The 17,381-nt window shown below is 43.1% G+C and overlaps 2 protein-coding genes across 6 annotated transcripts in view; one reads left to right on the forward strand and one right to left on the reverse strand.

Annotated features, from left to right (window-relative positions):
- The window catches only part of MCM9 (minichromosome maintenance 9 homologous recombination repair factor), a 29,561-nt gene extending 13,185 nt beyond the window's left edge, over positions 1-16,376 (forward strand). For all 5 annotated transcript variants that reach the window (XM_079971158.1, XM_079971159.1, XM_079971157.1 and 2 more), the window contains exons 8-13: positions 9,244-9,418; positions 11,294-11,496; positions 11,700-11,903; positions 12,494-12,576; positions 13,079-13,224; positions 13,553-16,376. In XM_079971158.1, the coding sequence (XP_079827284.1) occupies positions 9,244-9,418; positions 11,294-11,496; positions 11,700-11,903; positions 12,494-12,576; positions 13,079-13,224; positions 13,553-15,005 (2,264 nt within the window). In that variant the 3' untranslated portion in view covers positions 15,006-16,376. The remainder of the gene's footprint in view (positions 1-9,243; positions 9,419-11,293; positions 11,497-11,699; positions 11,904-12,493; positions 12,577-13,078; positions 13,225-13,552) is intronic.
- Positions 1,858-6,294, reverse strand: ASF1A (anti-silencing function 1A histone chaperone). Its single transcript, XM_079971181.1, has 4 exons — positions 5,816-6,294; positions 4,356-4,475; positions 2,475-2,647; positions 1,858-2,286 (listed from the first exon to the last, which is right to left on the reverse strand). The coding sequence occupies exons 1-4, from the start codon at positions 5,922-5,924 to the stop codon at positions 2,074-2,076; spliced, it is 615 nt and encodes a 204-aa protein (XP_079827307.1). The 5' UTR covers positions 5,925-6,294; the 3' UTR covers positions 1,858-2,073.
- Positions 16,377-17,381: the final 1,005 nt, after the last annotated feature.

Here is a 17,381-nt window from a genome sequence, read left to right on the forward strand (position 1 = left end):
TGTTTTGAGTCCTACCTCAAGATGTTGATGTATTTATACATGACAAAACATAATCTTTTTATTCCCAGAAGGCTCGATAGAACATGTGCTTTGCACACAGAATGCCCTAACTTTAATCTGCAAGCTCTTAATTTTAAAGGACTCTTCAGAACGTAAGAGTAGTTCTGCTAGATCAGACTGAGGGTCGATTTAGTCCAGCATTCTGTTCCCACAGTGGGCAAATAGCTATGGTTAAGCTCACAAGCAGGACATGAAGTCAGTAGGTTTCTTCCAGTTTCCCATCTGCTGGTACTCAACCTTATTGCCACATAGCCTTTATCCTCAATTTTTAATCCAGTCCCTTTTAAGTCATCGAGCTTGGGGACCATATTTTCACACCCTGTTGTAGCAAACCCCAGAGTTTATATTTTACAATACTTCCTTTTGTCTGTCCCGTACCTCCTGAAGTTCAACTGCACTGGATGAACCCAGGGTGTCTATCTAGTATTATGTCATGGAGCAGGGCTGTGTAAGGAACCTAGGAGGCCATTGCCAGTTGGGCAGAACTGGAATAAATGTCATCTGTCACAGTGAAACTTTTCTAATATTTCGGCCCAGTTGTGTTTTCTCTTTGGGAGGACCTAAGAAGAATATGGGACACGGGTGGCACTGTGGGTTAAACCACAGAGCCTAGGCTTGCCGATCAGAAGGTTGGCAGACAGGGTGAGCTCCTATTGCTCGGTCTCTGCTCCTGCCAACCTAGCAGTTCGAAAGCATGAAGTGCAAGTAGATAAATAGGTACCGCTCCGGCAGGAAGGTAAACAGCATTTCCATGTGCTGCTCTGGTTCGCCAGAAGCAGCTTAGTCATTCTGGCCACATGACCGGCTGTACGCCGGCTCCCTCGGCCAGTAAAGCGAGATGAGCGCCGCAACCCCATAGTCATCCATGACTAGACCTAACGGTTAGGGGTCCCTTTACCTTTTTAAAAAGAATACACTTTTATCTCCCAATGAGACATTTAAGATCTTGTTTGGCCTAGGAACTCAGTTCCCCTTCCTTCCCACACTATATAGCATCAAAGATAAAATAATGATACTGTGTGCATATAGAGGCTTCCTGATGCTGTCCCAGGCACCTTCAGTTTCTGTTGCTTTAAATTCTATTTATCATGTTTCATGCAATGGGCCAGTGTGTGGGAGGTCTACAAAGCGTAAGACCCTGTCTCAGACCAAGTATGTGGCTGGCAGGCTGATAAATCTTTTAAGCCACAACTTATACATAAGCCTGACTGCTTGATGAGGACTACTGTAATGCACATACTTTTATTTTGGTGCGGTGGAGGATTTGAGTTTAGTGTCCATGCATCTAGGCCAGCACAAACATTTTAGTCCTGTATTTCTTTCTGTGGTAACACTGCATGGCATGCCACGAACAGCGTATGTGAGAAGGGGGGGGACCCCACAGTACACGCACAATAGTATTCCACACAAACATTTTGATGCTGGACTAAATTGTATTGTTAAAAATCATATGTGCCTTGAAAAGGCAGCTGCGGTTTATGCTATGCTTCCTGCTTTCCAAACAGAGGCTGTTTAGAATAGTCTTGCATATGTACTGAACAAGTAGTATATTTAACTTCTTCAGCTCAGTTGGTTAGAGCGTGGTCTGACAACGCCAAGGTTGCAGGTTCGATCCCCGTAAGGGACAGTTGCATATTCCTGTATTTCAGGACTTGATGATCCTCAGGGTACTTTCCAACTATTCTATGAGATATCTAACTTCATGTATTTCCCTCAACCACACCCAGCCTGCAGGGGAGGAAAAATAAATAAATGTTTTAATAACATGCTTAGTGTGGCCTAAGCAAACCCTCAGAATTACTTAAAAATAATTTTTATTTATACATCCACTCAAATACTTTTTCCTTATAAACTTTCTACAGAATGTGGGGATTTTAAAACAAATTCTTCACATGTTGAATATGCAATTCCCGGGAAATCGTTTCTGGTGATGGTGTGTGTGTGTGTGTATGTGTGTCTCTGTGCTGTCTGTCTACATCCTAACACATACATAGCGCTGAAAGTTAAGTCGGGTCACATGCAGTCCATATGAGATTCTAACATAACATTTAGTGAATTTTCTGATGTTGACCATCCTTTTGAAGCAGAAGGCAGTGCATCTGTAGAAAGGAGTGACTGAAGGTTTGGGTTGCTGCTCTCTGCATCTGTCAGTTTTTCAGTGTTGTCCTCCCAATTAATGTGGAATCTTGTGACCCTGGGGTTAGATGCCAAAATATTCCTCTGGAGCTGCAAAACAAGGACATTCACATCAACATTTTGGAGTTGCATCAGACACTCTTGACTTCTGAAGCCATCTTAGAACAAATTCAGGACAAAGCTCTTTTTAAAATATAACTTGCTGATTTATTTCTTAGCATTTTAATTCTATGTAACAAGAGTATTTTAATAGATAAGCAAAGCATAATAACTCCTACCTTAGAAAAATCTGGCTTTACCGGAGGATTTTCTCTCAATTCTGTTTCAGTATATTCATTGTTCACATAATAGCCAACTCTAATAAATTCTTGACCTCTGTAGGTGCAGGTGATTAACACAACTGTGACTCCTACAGCATCTGCATCAGGAATTAGTCCTGGATTAGGAGCATCTGCCTGCAGCAAAAAACAAAACACAAGATTGACCAATGCTCCCCCACTTTTTTTGTTTGTTAAGGAAACCACTATGCTCACAATATAAAGAGATTTGGCACAGTACTTATTGATGCCGATTGAACTAAGAAGCACAAAAGTTCTAATCTTCAAAGACATATACTTCAGGTTTTCAGTCAAGGACCATCCTGTAATTGTTTCAGCTCCTTAATATGGATTCCAAGCTCATTTTATTTTTTGTGAGGTCTTTTAACTTGTTACTAGATTTTTTTGTTGGTGGACTTCCTTTAGTAAAACAAACCAGGTTGTACCCAATCTGCCTTAATTTTTTACCCAAAAGAGCAAACATCACAGCTTTTAGCTGTGTGGATTCACCCAGCTATTTACATAAACACACACATACCTCGTCTGCACATAATGTTAAACCATGGTTCATTTGAATATCTGAACCCTTCCCAGCGGACTAATCATTTTTTTCCTGGCAACAAATCATTATGTGAGGCCAGTTTGTTGTTGGCGTACAAACCACAGCTTGTTTTAACTATGGTTTGTCATGTCTGAACATAGCAGCCTTACCTAACCATGCTCTGCTTAGTAGCTCCAGACTAGACACACACCAAGCTACAGAGGCACAAGACAAGAGCCACTGGGTAACAAACCAAACTTTGGAGAAACAAAACATTGGCTTCTTGAACACATCATGGTTAAAACCAGCTACATACAAATGCAACTACGTGACTGTGTAATAATCCCCTTGCAGAGAGATGCACAGAACTAGAGTGTATTAGCTTAGCAAGTGCAATCTGTGCCACAATTGCAAGTCACACAGTGTTCAGTGGCCTCTAAACGCACTTGTTTCCCCCTTTCCTGAAGAACACTCCGCCCAAAAATCATTGTGTGCTCTTAATATTTCTGTGCAGATTTTTGGCCCCACAGAGGTCCCAATGAGGCTGACAAATTTTATGTATGCATCTATATTGCCGCCAATTAAGGAGGTGACCAGAAGCAACATATAACCATTAACTCATGGGTTCAGATAATGTTAAAAGCCGTCTACAAAAATGACATTCCTTTACAGCCCTCTTGATGATTTGGAGACTGGGCTAGATGGGCCCCCTAGGGTTGTAAATTCCAGAGCCCAGGCACATTTACAAAGGAGTCAGCATCCTGCACACCCACCACTTGCATGTCAGAAAGCAGGAAGACACACAGCCTCCCCTGAAAAGTATCTAACTCATACTCAGTGTGAGCAGTTGCAAGTCTGATGGCCAAAATATTACCTACGATTGCACGTACATAGCTTATGTTACTGTATTCATGAAAAATGCACCAAAAATCGTTCCTCTAAAACACACACACAAAAAAAATCCTACTGAAATTAAAAATTTTACCCCATATACAGTATTTCCCTCCCTCCCTTCTATTCCCAGAACAGATTTTTCTGTAGCAACTCTCTCTCTCTTCTAGAGCAGAGCCAACTTACTGTTTATGATGCTTGCTCACACGCTTGGGTATGTATGTCCCCATGTTTTTGGTTAAAAATCAGCACCCAGAGGAAGAGCTGTCCAGCCTTGGGTTAAACATTAGATTTGCTACCCTTTTAAAGCAAAGGGCAGTGCTGAATTTGTGACTGCTTGTCACAAAAGTAGCCATCTGAACATAAACACACACAATGTTTTAGAATTTCCTTAATGTTTAAAAGCAGACTTGCCTGAAATACAAACATATGTCTTCCTGCAGGAACAGGGCCCACCAAAACTGAATCTAGAACTTGATCGTACTCCTCGCTCTCTGCGGAGCCCACGTAGATAATTTTCCATTCCAAATCTACATTAGAAGAAGAAAAACCTTTTAGTACTCTTGCTTTACCTAAAATAAAACACATAAAAATTGTAGCCTCTTAACATTAGTAAAGCCAGTTGACATTAACTCGATGATTTTTACATTTATTTGAAAGCAAATATTGAAAACCAGCAGGGCTGGCTGAAAATAATTAGTATTTACACCCAAGGAAATGTTTTACAATACTGAAAATTTGTTTTGAAGAGGTCTGTTGATACTAGCACTTTTAAGTGTTGTTCTAGACAACTGTAGCATTCTGCTCAATTACTGCATGACTTCGTACTATTTAGTAGTTGAGGCTGTAGACCCTAACCTGTTACTTGCGAGTAAACCCTGCTGAATTCAACAGGACCCCACTAGACAGTAGGTTAGGATAGCAAGTTCTGGAGGAGTCTTTAAGTATTCTTCCTGCCCGCCTAGGGCAAAGACGTTTCTGAAGGGTGGCGGCAGAAGTTGCTAGCTACCTCTAGTAGGGAAAGTGTTGCTGACCTCACTACCCCGGGAGGGGGCAAGGGTGGAGGTCCGAAGAGAGGCTTGTTAGGCTATCCACACGAAAAACAAAACACCCACTACAAACCTCCAGGGCGTTCCCCAAAGCGAACTTCCGTCTGAAAGGGGTGTCACAATTAAAAAGTTATGCAAACGTAAAGTAGTACCAGAAGTACTTTTAAGGCCATTTAACACTTTTTAAAAAAGGCATCGTTAAAATTCTGTGTTTTTTTTCCCTAAAGCGTTTTAAACATGTCACACACACCCCTTCGTGCCAGCACTAAAAGCGGATGAGTGGAAACCGCTTAACTTGCAGGTGTTCTCAGCGCCGCCGCCCCCCCCCCCCCGCCCATCTGTAGCACCCCTGTGGTTCCTTTGCACTGGGTAGTTTGAGCCTCTCCCGGCTCGCCTCCCCCCACCAAAACCCGAAGCGTGCGAGGTGTTTCCGTTGAGCCCTCCTTCTCTCGCGAACGCGCCCCGCCGCCCCCTCCAACACGCAGCAGCAGCAGCAGCAGCAGCACAATGCTGGCAACATGGCTGCTCCCAGCGCTCAAACAAGTTCCTTGCAACTTAAAGGCTTCCCTTCCTCGCGAGCGGAAGACCGGAGAAGCTGGGCGCACCGTGCGGGCGCTGCCGGGTTGGGTGGGAGAGAAGGAGGCGACGGCGGCTGCAAAGCCCACCGTCCTTCCGTCACGCCAGATGCAGAGGTGGAGGAGGAGGAGGAGGAGAGGGAGCAGCAGCGAGGCCTTTGCAAACTTTAAGCCTGGGAAGGGGAAAAGCCCGAAAGGGCTTGGCCAGCGCCGAGGGGGCGAAAAATCCACCCCGGGCAAACTCACCTTCGGACAGGTCCTCGATGCACTCGAACGTGATCTCGAACTGGAAAGGGTTGTAGAAAGGAGAAGGGTTGTCCAGCACCACGACGTTGTTCACCTGAACCTTTGCCATATTTCGGGGAGGGGGGGAGGGGAGACCCGCAAACAATAGTCGCGGCGTGTTACCGCAGCCCAAGAAAAGTCCAGGGGGCTCCCCTTTTGCAGGGCGCGAACCCCAGCGCCGGCAAGCGAGCACGCTGAGAGTTAGGAAACTTTGAGGTTTGGGTTGCTTTAAAAAAAAAAAAAAAGCACCACCCAAAAACTCGCCCTTCTCCGTCTTCCCCTTTCTTGTTTTCCTCTCTCTTTTTTAATGTTGCACCGAGAGCACTCCACACTGTTTTGCAGCTTTCCTGTTACACTAAACTACAGCCCATTCTGCTCTGTTAACTGGCAGGGCTGGCTCGGATTGGCTGCACGCTGAGCTATGGCCCTCCTCCTGCAGCCGAGGCTTCCCCGAAAGAGCAAGATGGGCTCCCGTAGCCCGAGTGGAGTGGGAAGCTTTAGCTGGCGCTCCACCTGCTGGACCAGAGGAGGGTGAAAGCGCTGGAGAGCGAAGCGATCGAGGCTCTTCAGAGAAGTGAACTTGCAAGAAAAAGGGTCTTGGCGTAATTGAAGCGAAGTGAAAAGAAGGCGGGGGGGGGGGACAGTGCCCATGTTGATTGCTCCCCCCCCCGAAAAAAAAAGAATAAATGGTGGGCTTTATTTTAAACTAATGATTGCATGTATGTGTTTTTAGGATGCCTCCATACCTCTCAATATTCTGTGGGATGGATTTGTGCAGTTAAAGTGGATTAAAGCACACACTCGGCCTAGTGCAACAAATCCTCTTTTAAAAAGAAACAGACCTTTTTTTTGCGAATTGGAAAGTGAGTGAGGAGTGCATTGAAAAGTGTGGAATAAAAGAGTGGTGATCTGCAAAGTGCATAAACACACCACAACCCCCCCCCCCCATGGAGGGGCTGAGCCAGCTGAAGATCTGCTGGACTACTACCCCGGCTGACATGTGGAACAAGACCGTGAATGTAGGGGCTACGCCACTCCATCGGTCCATCATTGCCTGGCCCAGGGTTTAGATTGCTCTCCAAAATAGCTCCCACTTGGTTTCTGGATTCAATTTAAAATCTTCGTTTTTGACTTTTAAAACCCCAGATAAATAGTCTGGGCCCAGGTTAGCTTAAGAATTGACTGGTCCCACATAAATCTACCAAAGTGCAGACTCCTCCTCAGAGGGCTTGTCCACACTGAATTTTAATGTGCACTTGGAGCTGTTTGTGTCTCTGTTTTTTGGGTGGTGTCTACATTATGTCTTCAAGTGGCACAGACTGAATTTGGATTTTGGATGGGAAACATTAGGATAGATTTGGGAGGCATAAAATTGTACTTATGTACATACACAAACACGCACATGGAAACAGCAGTCCACATAAGCCTTAATGCCCTATTGTGGACACCTCCAGAGGCCCTGCTTTTGTGTGTTCTCCCCTTCCGAAACACAGTAGGTGGCAACATGAGCCAGAGCCTTCTCTGCAAGGGCATCAAAACTGTGGGACTTCATCGTTTGCCTTTGTTTTCTTGCTAACTTTCAGATGCCAGACCATGGTAGCTCTCTTTTGGAGGTCTTTCAGATTGCCTTGATTATCCCTTTGTCTTTTTTCTGCTGCTCAGGTTATTGTTGCTGCTAATTATCTTTTCACTGGGTGTTTTAAACATATGATATGTTTTTGTAAGGTTATGGAAAGATAGGATTCAGGCAGTTGGTAACAGGAGCAGTCTATATTTTCTAGTGATAGGTGGCATTTTCTTGTGGTTGCTTGTTGGCTCGCACAGGAAGCCTCTATGGAACCCCCAGAGGGACAAACTAGGGATGACAATTACAGGAACCACCTAGTGGTTGTTCTCTTGCACTACAACATTTTAATCGTGTCATTGTGTTGCTTATGGACATGTGACTTATAAGCCATTGTCACTCACAGGCCAGCTCTTTTTTAAATTGCAGTGTGAGGAGGAAGTCCCAGGTTTCATTTCTTGCTGCACACATGTGAGTCATAAAAAGCTTTAATGGTGCAATTGCACCTCTTTAACTTACTACCCTGGTTGAGCATACCAGGTGTTTACTTGCACAAGTGCACTCCACAGCTGTTGATAAGTACAACAGTCATTTTACCAGAACTTACCCACCCTTTGCGTAGCTCAGCAGACAGCAACATACTCAAAAAAGAAACCACCAGAGCAGCAGAGATAAGGATGCACTGCTGCTGTGCTCTCTTTCGTAAATGCAACTGAATTTCAAATTTCCTTTGACAAATGAATGTGAATTGATTTCCCATTAGTCTATTTATACTATAGAATATCATGAATGATAACATACCAGATTTAGGGTGCAGGCAGGTGTAATGTAAAGAGAGAACTTGCAGGAGGTCCCTTAACCAAGGGACTAAGTCTGGCTTCCATCCTTGGTTTGCATTTTGAATGACAGATGTATATATTATCAGTGTTCCTGTTGCACACCACCCCAATCTCTGAGCAATGTGAGATTACGGGGGTTCCACGCACTTATTCAGGGCTTGTGTTTCTTTTGGAATGAGAGACAGTGGAGAATGTGGTGTCTCTATGTTATATGGTTTACTTACACATATATTCAACCTGAGCCTACATGTAGAGGTTCACAGAATTAACACCCCCTCAAATGGTCTTGCTCCTCTCATAGCCACAGCCTTCTATTCCAACAGAAATCAGGAATGGTTCTGTCCCCCAGCTGCCCAGCTTGCAGCCTTGCTTCTACTTGCTAGTTCACATAACTCAACTCTCAACTCTGCCCTTTGTCTTTCTAACTACCAGTGAGTTGAAGGAGGGGGGGTCACCCCTTATTCATCTGGTACAGAGACACTTCCTTTGTTACCTTAATGACCCATCCTTACCTCATCAGGAAGTTAGCCTGGTTCCTCCAGGAACTGAGTCTGTGCTGGATCCAGAAATTAGAAGGAGGCTCAGGCATACAGCCTACACATACCAATACATACCCCCCCCAAAAAAACTCATAACACTAGTTTCTCCATCAGTTTTCCCGCTCACACATGCTCCAAGCAGGCTGCCCACCTCTTAATTTTTTTTATATAAAAAGATCTGCATGTACTCGGGTAAGTAAGTTGTTGTTTTGCCTTGTTAATTAAGAAAATGATTTTAAAAACAAACAAACAAACAAACAAACACTAAACTTCCATAGGGAATTCTGAGGAAGTTTCATGGTAACAAAAGGCACTAGCTGCACCAGGTCTGTCTTCACCAGAAATTGTACTAGTGTCACCTTTACTTATTTTAGGCTGACCCTTGTTAAGCCTTGTTCAAATGAGATTGAGCCAGGGTTGCTCAAACAACACTTTCCTATTCCAAAGGTTTAACAGTGACTGCTGTGAAAGACTCTGGAGAGTGGAACTTGGAGGCTGGAGCCCTCGTGCTGGCTGATGGGGGACTTTGCTGTATTGATGAGTTTAACAGCATCAAGGAACACGACAGAACCAGCATTCACGAGGCAATGGAACAACAGACCATCAGTGTGGCCAAGGCTGGGTAAGTAATTTTTTTTTTAAAAAAGGGCCATGGATGCTAATTTATTTCACCACTCTTGTATTGTTGTTGCACTCTTGTATTGTTGTTGCATGTTGTTGCTGCTCAAACAAACTTTGCAGGTTTTCAAAGAAGCCAGAAACCTGCAGTCTGTTTTCCAGAATGAGCAATGGACCTTCTTTCAAACTCTCTGGGGAATTTATTTATTTTTTAATCTGCTTCCAGCCTAACTGATGTATGTCCAGGAATATACATGAAACCAGAAAGCTAAGGAGTATAAAATTCCATCCCAGCAAATCCCAAAATTTCATCTGTTCTCACTATATGACAAGGTATTAGCCATTGCAGTGAGTGCTAAGTACTTCCATCAATTTTCAGACCTCTACCAGGTAGGGAAAAACACAGCTTCTGTTGACTGGCTGTTCGTTCCCTCTTTGTCTCACCACCTTCCCAACTTCCCGCAGTGAAGAGGTGAAACTGATCCCTACAATTGGTGAGTGCTGCAGCCCCATAGTCGCCTTTGACTGGACTTATCCATCCAGGGATCCTTTACCTTTTACCTTACTAGGCAGCATGCCCCACTGAACATAGTGGGGCTTGGCTTCTGAGTAAACATTCATAAGGTGCAAGAGCTAAGTGTACTTGTTCAGCTTTTACAAGTCACAAAAATGGGAGGGAATAATGTTCTTTGACTCTATGTTTGCATCTTATTGTACCAGTACTAGACTGGACATATACACAACTTTAAAATGACCACTATTGGGTACTATTTTCAGTGTGTTTTTTTTAAAAAAGGAAAACCATTTTTAGTCAGGAGAGCAATGAAACAGTTGTTTTGTGCTGCAGATGGAATTTAAGACTTTTCCTCCATTCCAAGTATGTGTTCTGGGGCTGCAACCTTTCACTTCCATATTTAGACATCCTTAAGGCATTACAGAGTGGGGGTCAACTCTTGATTTCTTTTTTGAATCTCTGTTGTTACTGGCTAAGAGTCAAAATACTTTCCCCATGTTATGTACTACAAATATGAAAGCTAAGATTCTTGGTGCTGTACTTGCTCCCTCTCAGTACAATGAGGTAAGAGCGAAGATGGCACCAACTGGAAATAGATCACTTCGAAGTCAGATTTAGAACAGCTGTCTAAATGTCTGCACTGAGAGAGTTATGCTCACTTGGACAAAGCACCCTTCTGTAGCTCTGAAAACAAACCTCGGGTCAAGGTCAAATGAATTAAGGGATGGGGGGGGGAATTGCACCATACTAAATGTTGTTATAGACACCGTTCTTATGATCGTGGTAGTTTGTATAGTGAGATTGTGTATATTTGCAAACATCTGTGTATTTATGAGTGTGCATGTAAGTGGAAGAACACAGACATGTCTGTGCATCAAACAGGCGTGTGTGTGTGTGCAAGTGGCAGAGACAACTGTGTAAGAGAGTTTGCATTTGCCCGCGTAGGAGAGAGCATGCAATTTTCCCCCCGGTGTTAAGATTGTCAACTTTTGATCTAAAAAATCCTTCCCCTCCCCACCCCGGTGATGCTGTGTAGTGAGACTTTCTGGTAGGTTGTAGAAGAGGGAGGATGGAGCTGGGTGGGTTATGAGCAGAATCTGGAGTATTCAGGTTTTTAAAATTGGCTTTTCACACTTTAGTTTTAGCTACCTGATGAAACAAGTTTACTGATCTAATGCTGGCTGATTAGCAACTCTACTAACAATTTAAAATTATAGATGTGGCCTCCAGTCCAGACAGGGTTCCTTGCTGGCTGCTGATCTTACCTGTTACCTATATTTTCAGTTCATCACATTCATCCAAAACCAGGGTTGTGGTGGTGGTATAACATAGTTCTGTGCCAATATCGATCATGTTTCTCTTCAGTTTAGTGTGCAAGCTGAACACAAGGACCACTATCTTGGCAGCAACCAATCCAAAGGGGCAGTATGACCCTAATGAATCTGTCTCTGTGAACATCGCCCTTGGCAGCCCTCTCCTTAGCAGGTTCGACCTTGTCCTGGTATTGCTGGATACAAGAAATGAAGAATGGGATCGCATAATTTCCTCATTCATACTGGAAAACAAAGGTAGCAGTGGCTTTTGCAATCAGTTATAGAGAATATATCTGAATCTCTACACTACCTAGACTATATATCCATTTGTGCTCATGCAGAATAAGTGCACCAGAGGGTTGGAGCCAACTATGGTGTAGTCATTATGAAGTTTATTGATTTCTACTCTGTGTCTTATTTTGTTAATGCAGTTCTTTCTGCAAACTCTTCTCATGCAGCTTGCCCAAGTGTGTCTGAAAAGCTGTGGACTATGGAAAAAATGAAAACATATTTCTGCCTTATAAAGAACCTGCAGCCGGTATTGACTGATGAAAGCAACTTGATTCTTGTCCGCTATTATCAGATGCAGAGGCAGAGCGATTGCAGGAATGCTGCGCGAACCACCATCCGCTTATTAGAGAGTTTGATACGATTAGCTGAAGGTGAGAGCTTGGGTTTCCTCTTCCTTTTCGAGCACTTACATCACACAAAATGAATTGGGAAACGTTTCATGGCAGTGCTGGAACCAGGTCATGCAGCTGATTGGACTAAACTCCTAGGTGCGTGTTTGAATGCTCCAGGGGCTACAACGAATGCTTGTTTCTATTGGCACTCAGTATGGTGAACCTCTAAAAGCATTTTATCCAGTGCCAGCAGCACCTGCATATATAGGGTTTCCATGCCCCAGCATTGTATGCTGTAGCTAGGCTATGGCTACTCTGGCTTGCAAATGTGTGAGTTGTAACATGGATTGAGAGGCTTTTAAATACTACACCCACGACCACGAGCCCTAATATGGGTAAGCAGTGCTTCAGTTGGTGGGTGTAAGTAAGCACCTGGAACCCCTGGAATCTCACACCGCTCAGAGGTTGAGGTGGTGTGCAACAGTACTTTTTAAAGATTTAAATCAAAAACTGTTGCTAGTGTAATTCCATTATCGCTTTCTAAATAGGTGGCATATGCATTTAATAAATTTAACCTAACCATCTGCTCATCAGTTTCAGCAACATTTGTTGTTGTTGTTTGTTTTTAGCACATGCTCGGTTGATGTTTAGAGATACTGTGACTGTGGAAGATGCAGTAACTGTGGTTTCCGTGATGGAGTCTTCAATGCAGGTGAGTTTGCATGTAGAGGCTGGCATCTGAAACAGTTCTTTGTGGTACATGTGATCGGAAGCAACCTTCACAACGCAACAAGGAGACCACATTTCCACACCTCAGAACTAATCTTCAACAATTCCTAACATTAGCCCTCAGTTTTGTACATTTGAGCCTGTAAATAAAATGCCTTCTGCTTCTACTGCCCTACCACCACCACTACTGAAACCATGATGGTGAGCAAGGCATCAGAGAAGAAGGAGAGCCTTGTGCAGGCGGAATGGAAGGTCCCCGTGTGTGTCGTTGTGCCCACACATGCTGCACTGAAGAAGGGTGCAAATGCCTGTTTTTATAAGCTAAAGATACAGGCTTAGTTTGATAGCAGTTTTATTCAGTGCTAGAAAACCTGCCGATCTGTGTGCTGTGTCATATAACCCTTTTAACGGCATATAAGTTTACACACAGACATATCTAATTAAAGTTCATTTGCATTGTATTTCTCTCTTCTTCTTTCCTATAGGGAGGTGCACTCCTTGGAGGTGTCAATGCACTGCACACATCATTTCCCGAAAATCCACTGGAGCAGTATCGAATGCAGTGTAAACTGATCCTCGAGAAGCTGGAACTCCAGGACATTCTGCGTGAAGAATTCCAAAGACTTGACAGGTGATAAACATTTATATGGGAGGCCAAAAAAAAATCCCTTGTAAATCACAGTGGATTCAGGAAACACATGTGCTATTGCAGTAGGCAGTAGCATAGGATGGCCACTAATAAACACTGTCCAAGGTATCAAAGTGACGATGCATGGTGCCAAATAATAACTCTGTAATTAGACAGTTGCTTTCATTTACTTATATGCTTACCAAAATCAAAATAAATAATTAGGGCTGTAAACCCAAACATAGATGGAGCAGATCCTGCTTTTCATAGGATCAGGGAAGGGGGGAATGTAGTTTATTTTTGTAAAATATATTTTGTTTTTGTTTTGCAGATTGCAGAATGAAAATTCGTCTCAGTTTCTGCAGTCCAAAGAGGCATCCTCAAACAATCGTACACTTGAGAAATCGGAGCAGATGTCTTGTCCGCAACATTCAGACCAAGAGGGCAATAATATACAATTGCAACCTGATGATCATCCAATATTCTCAAGCAGCCAGACATCTGATGATAACAGAGTAACAAAGGAATGGGGCAAACCCAGTGAATGCAGCAAGGACAGTAGCTTGAGCTGGTTTGACAGTATGACGGACAGCAACTCTGAAGCTGAGAAGAGCATTTATGAGTCTCCAGTTGCAAGAATGTCTCCAACTGCAAGAACGTCTTTGAAAGCCCCACACAACAAATCCTGCTCTAAAGAAAGAAATGACTTAAGCGAAGCCAAGCAAACCACACCAACAACAATAGCCCTGGGAAATGCTTGCAGACAGGCTGCCTCTAGTCTTGATGGGGGGAAGGCAACCAAGCCCACAAGCTTACCATCAGGAGCAAGTGACAAAGGCCCAAATGCAGCGGATTGTACCTCGCCTGATTTAGTGATTACTCACAGGGCCTCTAAGAAATGGCACAGGGAAAACATTGAAGGAGTTAATGGGTTTTGTGCAAGTACCCCAGATCCTAAGGTTGAGTGTTCTCCAACTTTATTTTCTCCTGGTCCAGCTGTTGTTCCACAACACCCCAGAACAGACTTGGGTGCTTCCCTACCTCACAGCATATTTTTAAGGCAACAGAAGTCTGCTACTTCAACCAGAAAGCGAAACAGAGGCCAAACAAATAAAGGTGCAGCAGGAAGTTCTACTAAACCTGAAATCCTGGAAGATTTGGGACCTGCGGCTGCTAAACTAGCTAAGTTTCAGCGTAAGCAGAAGCCAAAGCTTGCTTGGCCGCCTAAAAATGAAAATCATGCCCAATTGCCTGATACTGTCTGCAGCCCTCACACTTCTACCAAAACTGTGTCAAAGGTGGGGAAGCCAAGGGGAGAAGGCTGTCCTGAGAAACACCACAAGGAACACAATAGTATGGTGGGAAATAATAGAATGGAGAAACGCCCTTGTGATAACCAAAGAGAGGAGGAGGAGCAAAACAATTATTCACTCCCTTCCTCCACAAAAAAGGCAAGAATGAGAGAGGAAATATCAGATGGTGCGGAAACGAAAAAAGTATGCTCCAGTATACTGGCAAAATTAGCCAGCTTTGCCTTCAAGCCATCAGCTGAATCAAAGCCAAAGTCTCCAGTTTTGTTGCATGCCACCAGTAATGACAGGGACAGACAGAGGGAGCCATTGGAGGCCCAAACCTCCAATAGCATGGAGCACTCAAGGAAGTGCTTTGAACTGGGAAGAGCCAGCACTGGCACAGGAAAATATTTGTTCTCAATAGCTGATTTTGATGACTCTACCCTAGACTTCGACTGGGATGAAGAGAGCAAGAGGAAACTCAAATCTTAAAACAGAACTTCTGCTTCCTCCTCAAAATGGCACTGCAAAATGCTGAAAATCTGTTTTAATCTTGCCTAAATGAACCTACAAAATGGCCTCTTTACAAAGGCTGGGATCCTGAGCTTACTCCTGCTGGTGGAATCATCCTCTGAGCAAAGTTCCACTCGTGTGATACTTCTGTCAGCAGAACAGGGGAAGTGACATTCAGTAATTTTCTCCTTCCTTTTGTAGTCGCCCCCCCCCCCCCGCTCTGTCCCAAAAACCTTGTTTAGACGGTTCTCCAAAGCAGAATGAGACATGGGAATGAAGAACTGGAGAAAATGCCTTGACCCTTTCTGCCAGCAGAATCATGCACTAGATCCGAGTCCCATCAGTGAATGGAAGGATCCTCTCCATTCACAGAAACCTAGTTAGAATTCAAGGTAATTTCAAATAACATACAGGTTTTCTAAATCTTGGCGTCCTTAAATGTGGTACTTTTAGGACACCCAGACTGCTGTCCTCAAACAGAAGTTAGTAGACTGCTATGGAGTTAGCAGACTACTGTGTTGAAGGTAGTAGACTACTATGGAGGATTGCCTTGAGGCAAGCATCAGGTCAGGTGCCATTGCAACTAATTCCTCTTTTCCTCCAAGATGTCTGATTCCACTGACTGTTTTGTTGGCATATTTTGGATATCACTTGGTTAAACCGAGGGAGGAATAACCCCTGACAATGAAGCAGACGGTTTTTTATTTAGATTTCTCCTTCAGTCAGTTTACTGCACAAATGCTTGATTCCACCAGGTGTAATTATAGTCATCTTCCTATTAATACCTCCCACCCAAGAAAAATCATGCCTTTAAAAACAGCTATTGCATAGTTTTCTCTTCTCCACCTTCCTTTTAACGCTTGCTGCATTGCAATGCTTAGGCCATAAAGCACCTCAAATCATTTATCACAGACTGGTTCCATTTCAGAATGTGGCTTTTTGGCTATGCCTTTCATTGTCTTCCAGCTGCGAAATTTACATAACATTTTGTGGCGTAAGTAACACATCACAGCTTTTTGTGCAAGGACTATGAATGACCTCTGTTCATCTAGTAATACAGATTAACCCAAAGCTGTTTGGTTCATGGTATTTTACTAGAGAATTTCATTTAATTATCTGCTGTAGGTACCTCAACATAAATTAGTTTTTTCATTGTTGTATTATATTACAATAATTGGGGGAGTACATACGTATTTGTTCAATAAGGGTTTTTATTTTTTTGCCCAGTCCAAAGAAACTGCACAGCTTAAAATGACTGATGGAGGAGATGGGCTTTGGCACCATATATACGCTATTTAAAATCTGTGATCTTCATTGCTATCCTTCAATAAAGTATCAGTTAGCAGGTTCCTACTTTGCCTTGATCTAATTATTTAGTAAATGCAAGTAGTTTCACATGGGTGTGTGAAAAACTGAGTAAGTATTGGACACATGCCCTTAAAAGAAAGAGATTTTCTTTGCATTAAGGAATGCATAGGCAGTAATTGTTGAAACAATGATATAAAGCGCATAATTCCATTAAAGTTACAGGTTTGTACATGTATTTGAATTGCTAAAAAGGCCCCCCCCATATCCAGTGGCAAAAAAGACTGTATATCTAATCTAAATCTTGCTGCAAGTATCAGTAGTATAGCGACTACAAAATGTGCACTGCACTGTATTTACCTGAAGCACATGGGCAAAGGGGCTGATCCTTTGCAAGTCTCCCATTCTGTGTATTTTAAAGAGAAAAGTTGTGTACTAAGCCCATGCACACATATTTCAATCTATGTAATATGTTACTATGTATTTCATACAGATGTCTAACGAGAAGCAGATCTAATATGGCATTTATTCCAAAGATGCCTATATATGGATACACAACACTTTCCTTATGGCTTACTTGGGCACAGTCCACTTCAAGAAAATCCTTCCTTCCTTCCTGTGATGCTTCTGTTAGGATCCCATCCATGTACCATTGAAATTGTCCTTTCGCAGCCATAATTGTTGGCTTATGTACTGCTAGCCAACTGGTCCATATTTGAAGGAATTAAAGTATTGTTGAGCAGTACCATGGATCTATAGCTAAATGCCAATTGCATAAATCATGTTACCTCTCAGACGTGATTTGCTTCTCATTTATCGTGCATGTGCTTCCACTATTAGTGTGGAAAACTAATAAGTAACCAATAGCACAAGGTGCAGAGAAAGTGTGTCCTTATTTAGGCTGGGAATCCTACCAGTGGAGTTTATCCCTGTCTTTAAAATACGGTGGTGATTTAATGTGACTGGCATAGCTATGTTGTACTGCTTCCATCAGCTAGATGGAAGTTGTAGTTCAAAGCCTCTTCAGAGCACCAGGTTGGGAAGGCTGCT

The sequence above is a fragment of the Podarcis cretensis genome (assembly GCF_951804945.1).
Source record: "Podarcis cretensis genome assembly, chromosome: 3".
In the NCBI taxonomy this organism is placed as follows: domain Eukaryota; kingdom Metazoa; phylum Chordata; class Lepidosauria; order Squamata; family Lacertidae; genus Podarcis; species Podarcis cretensis.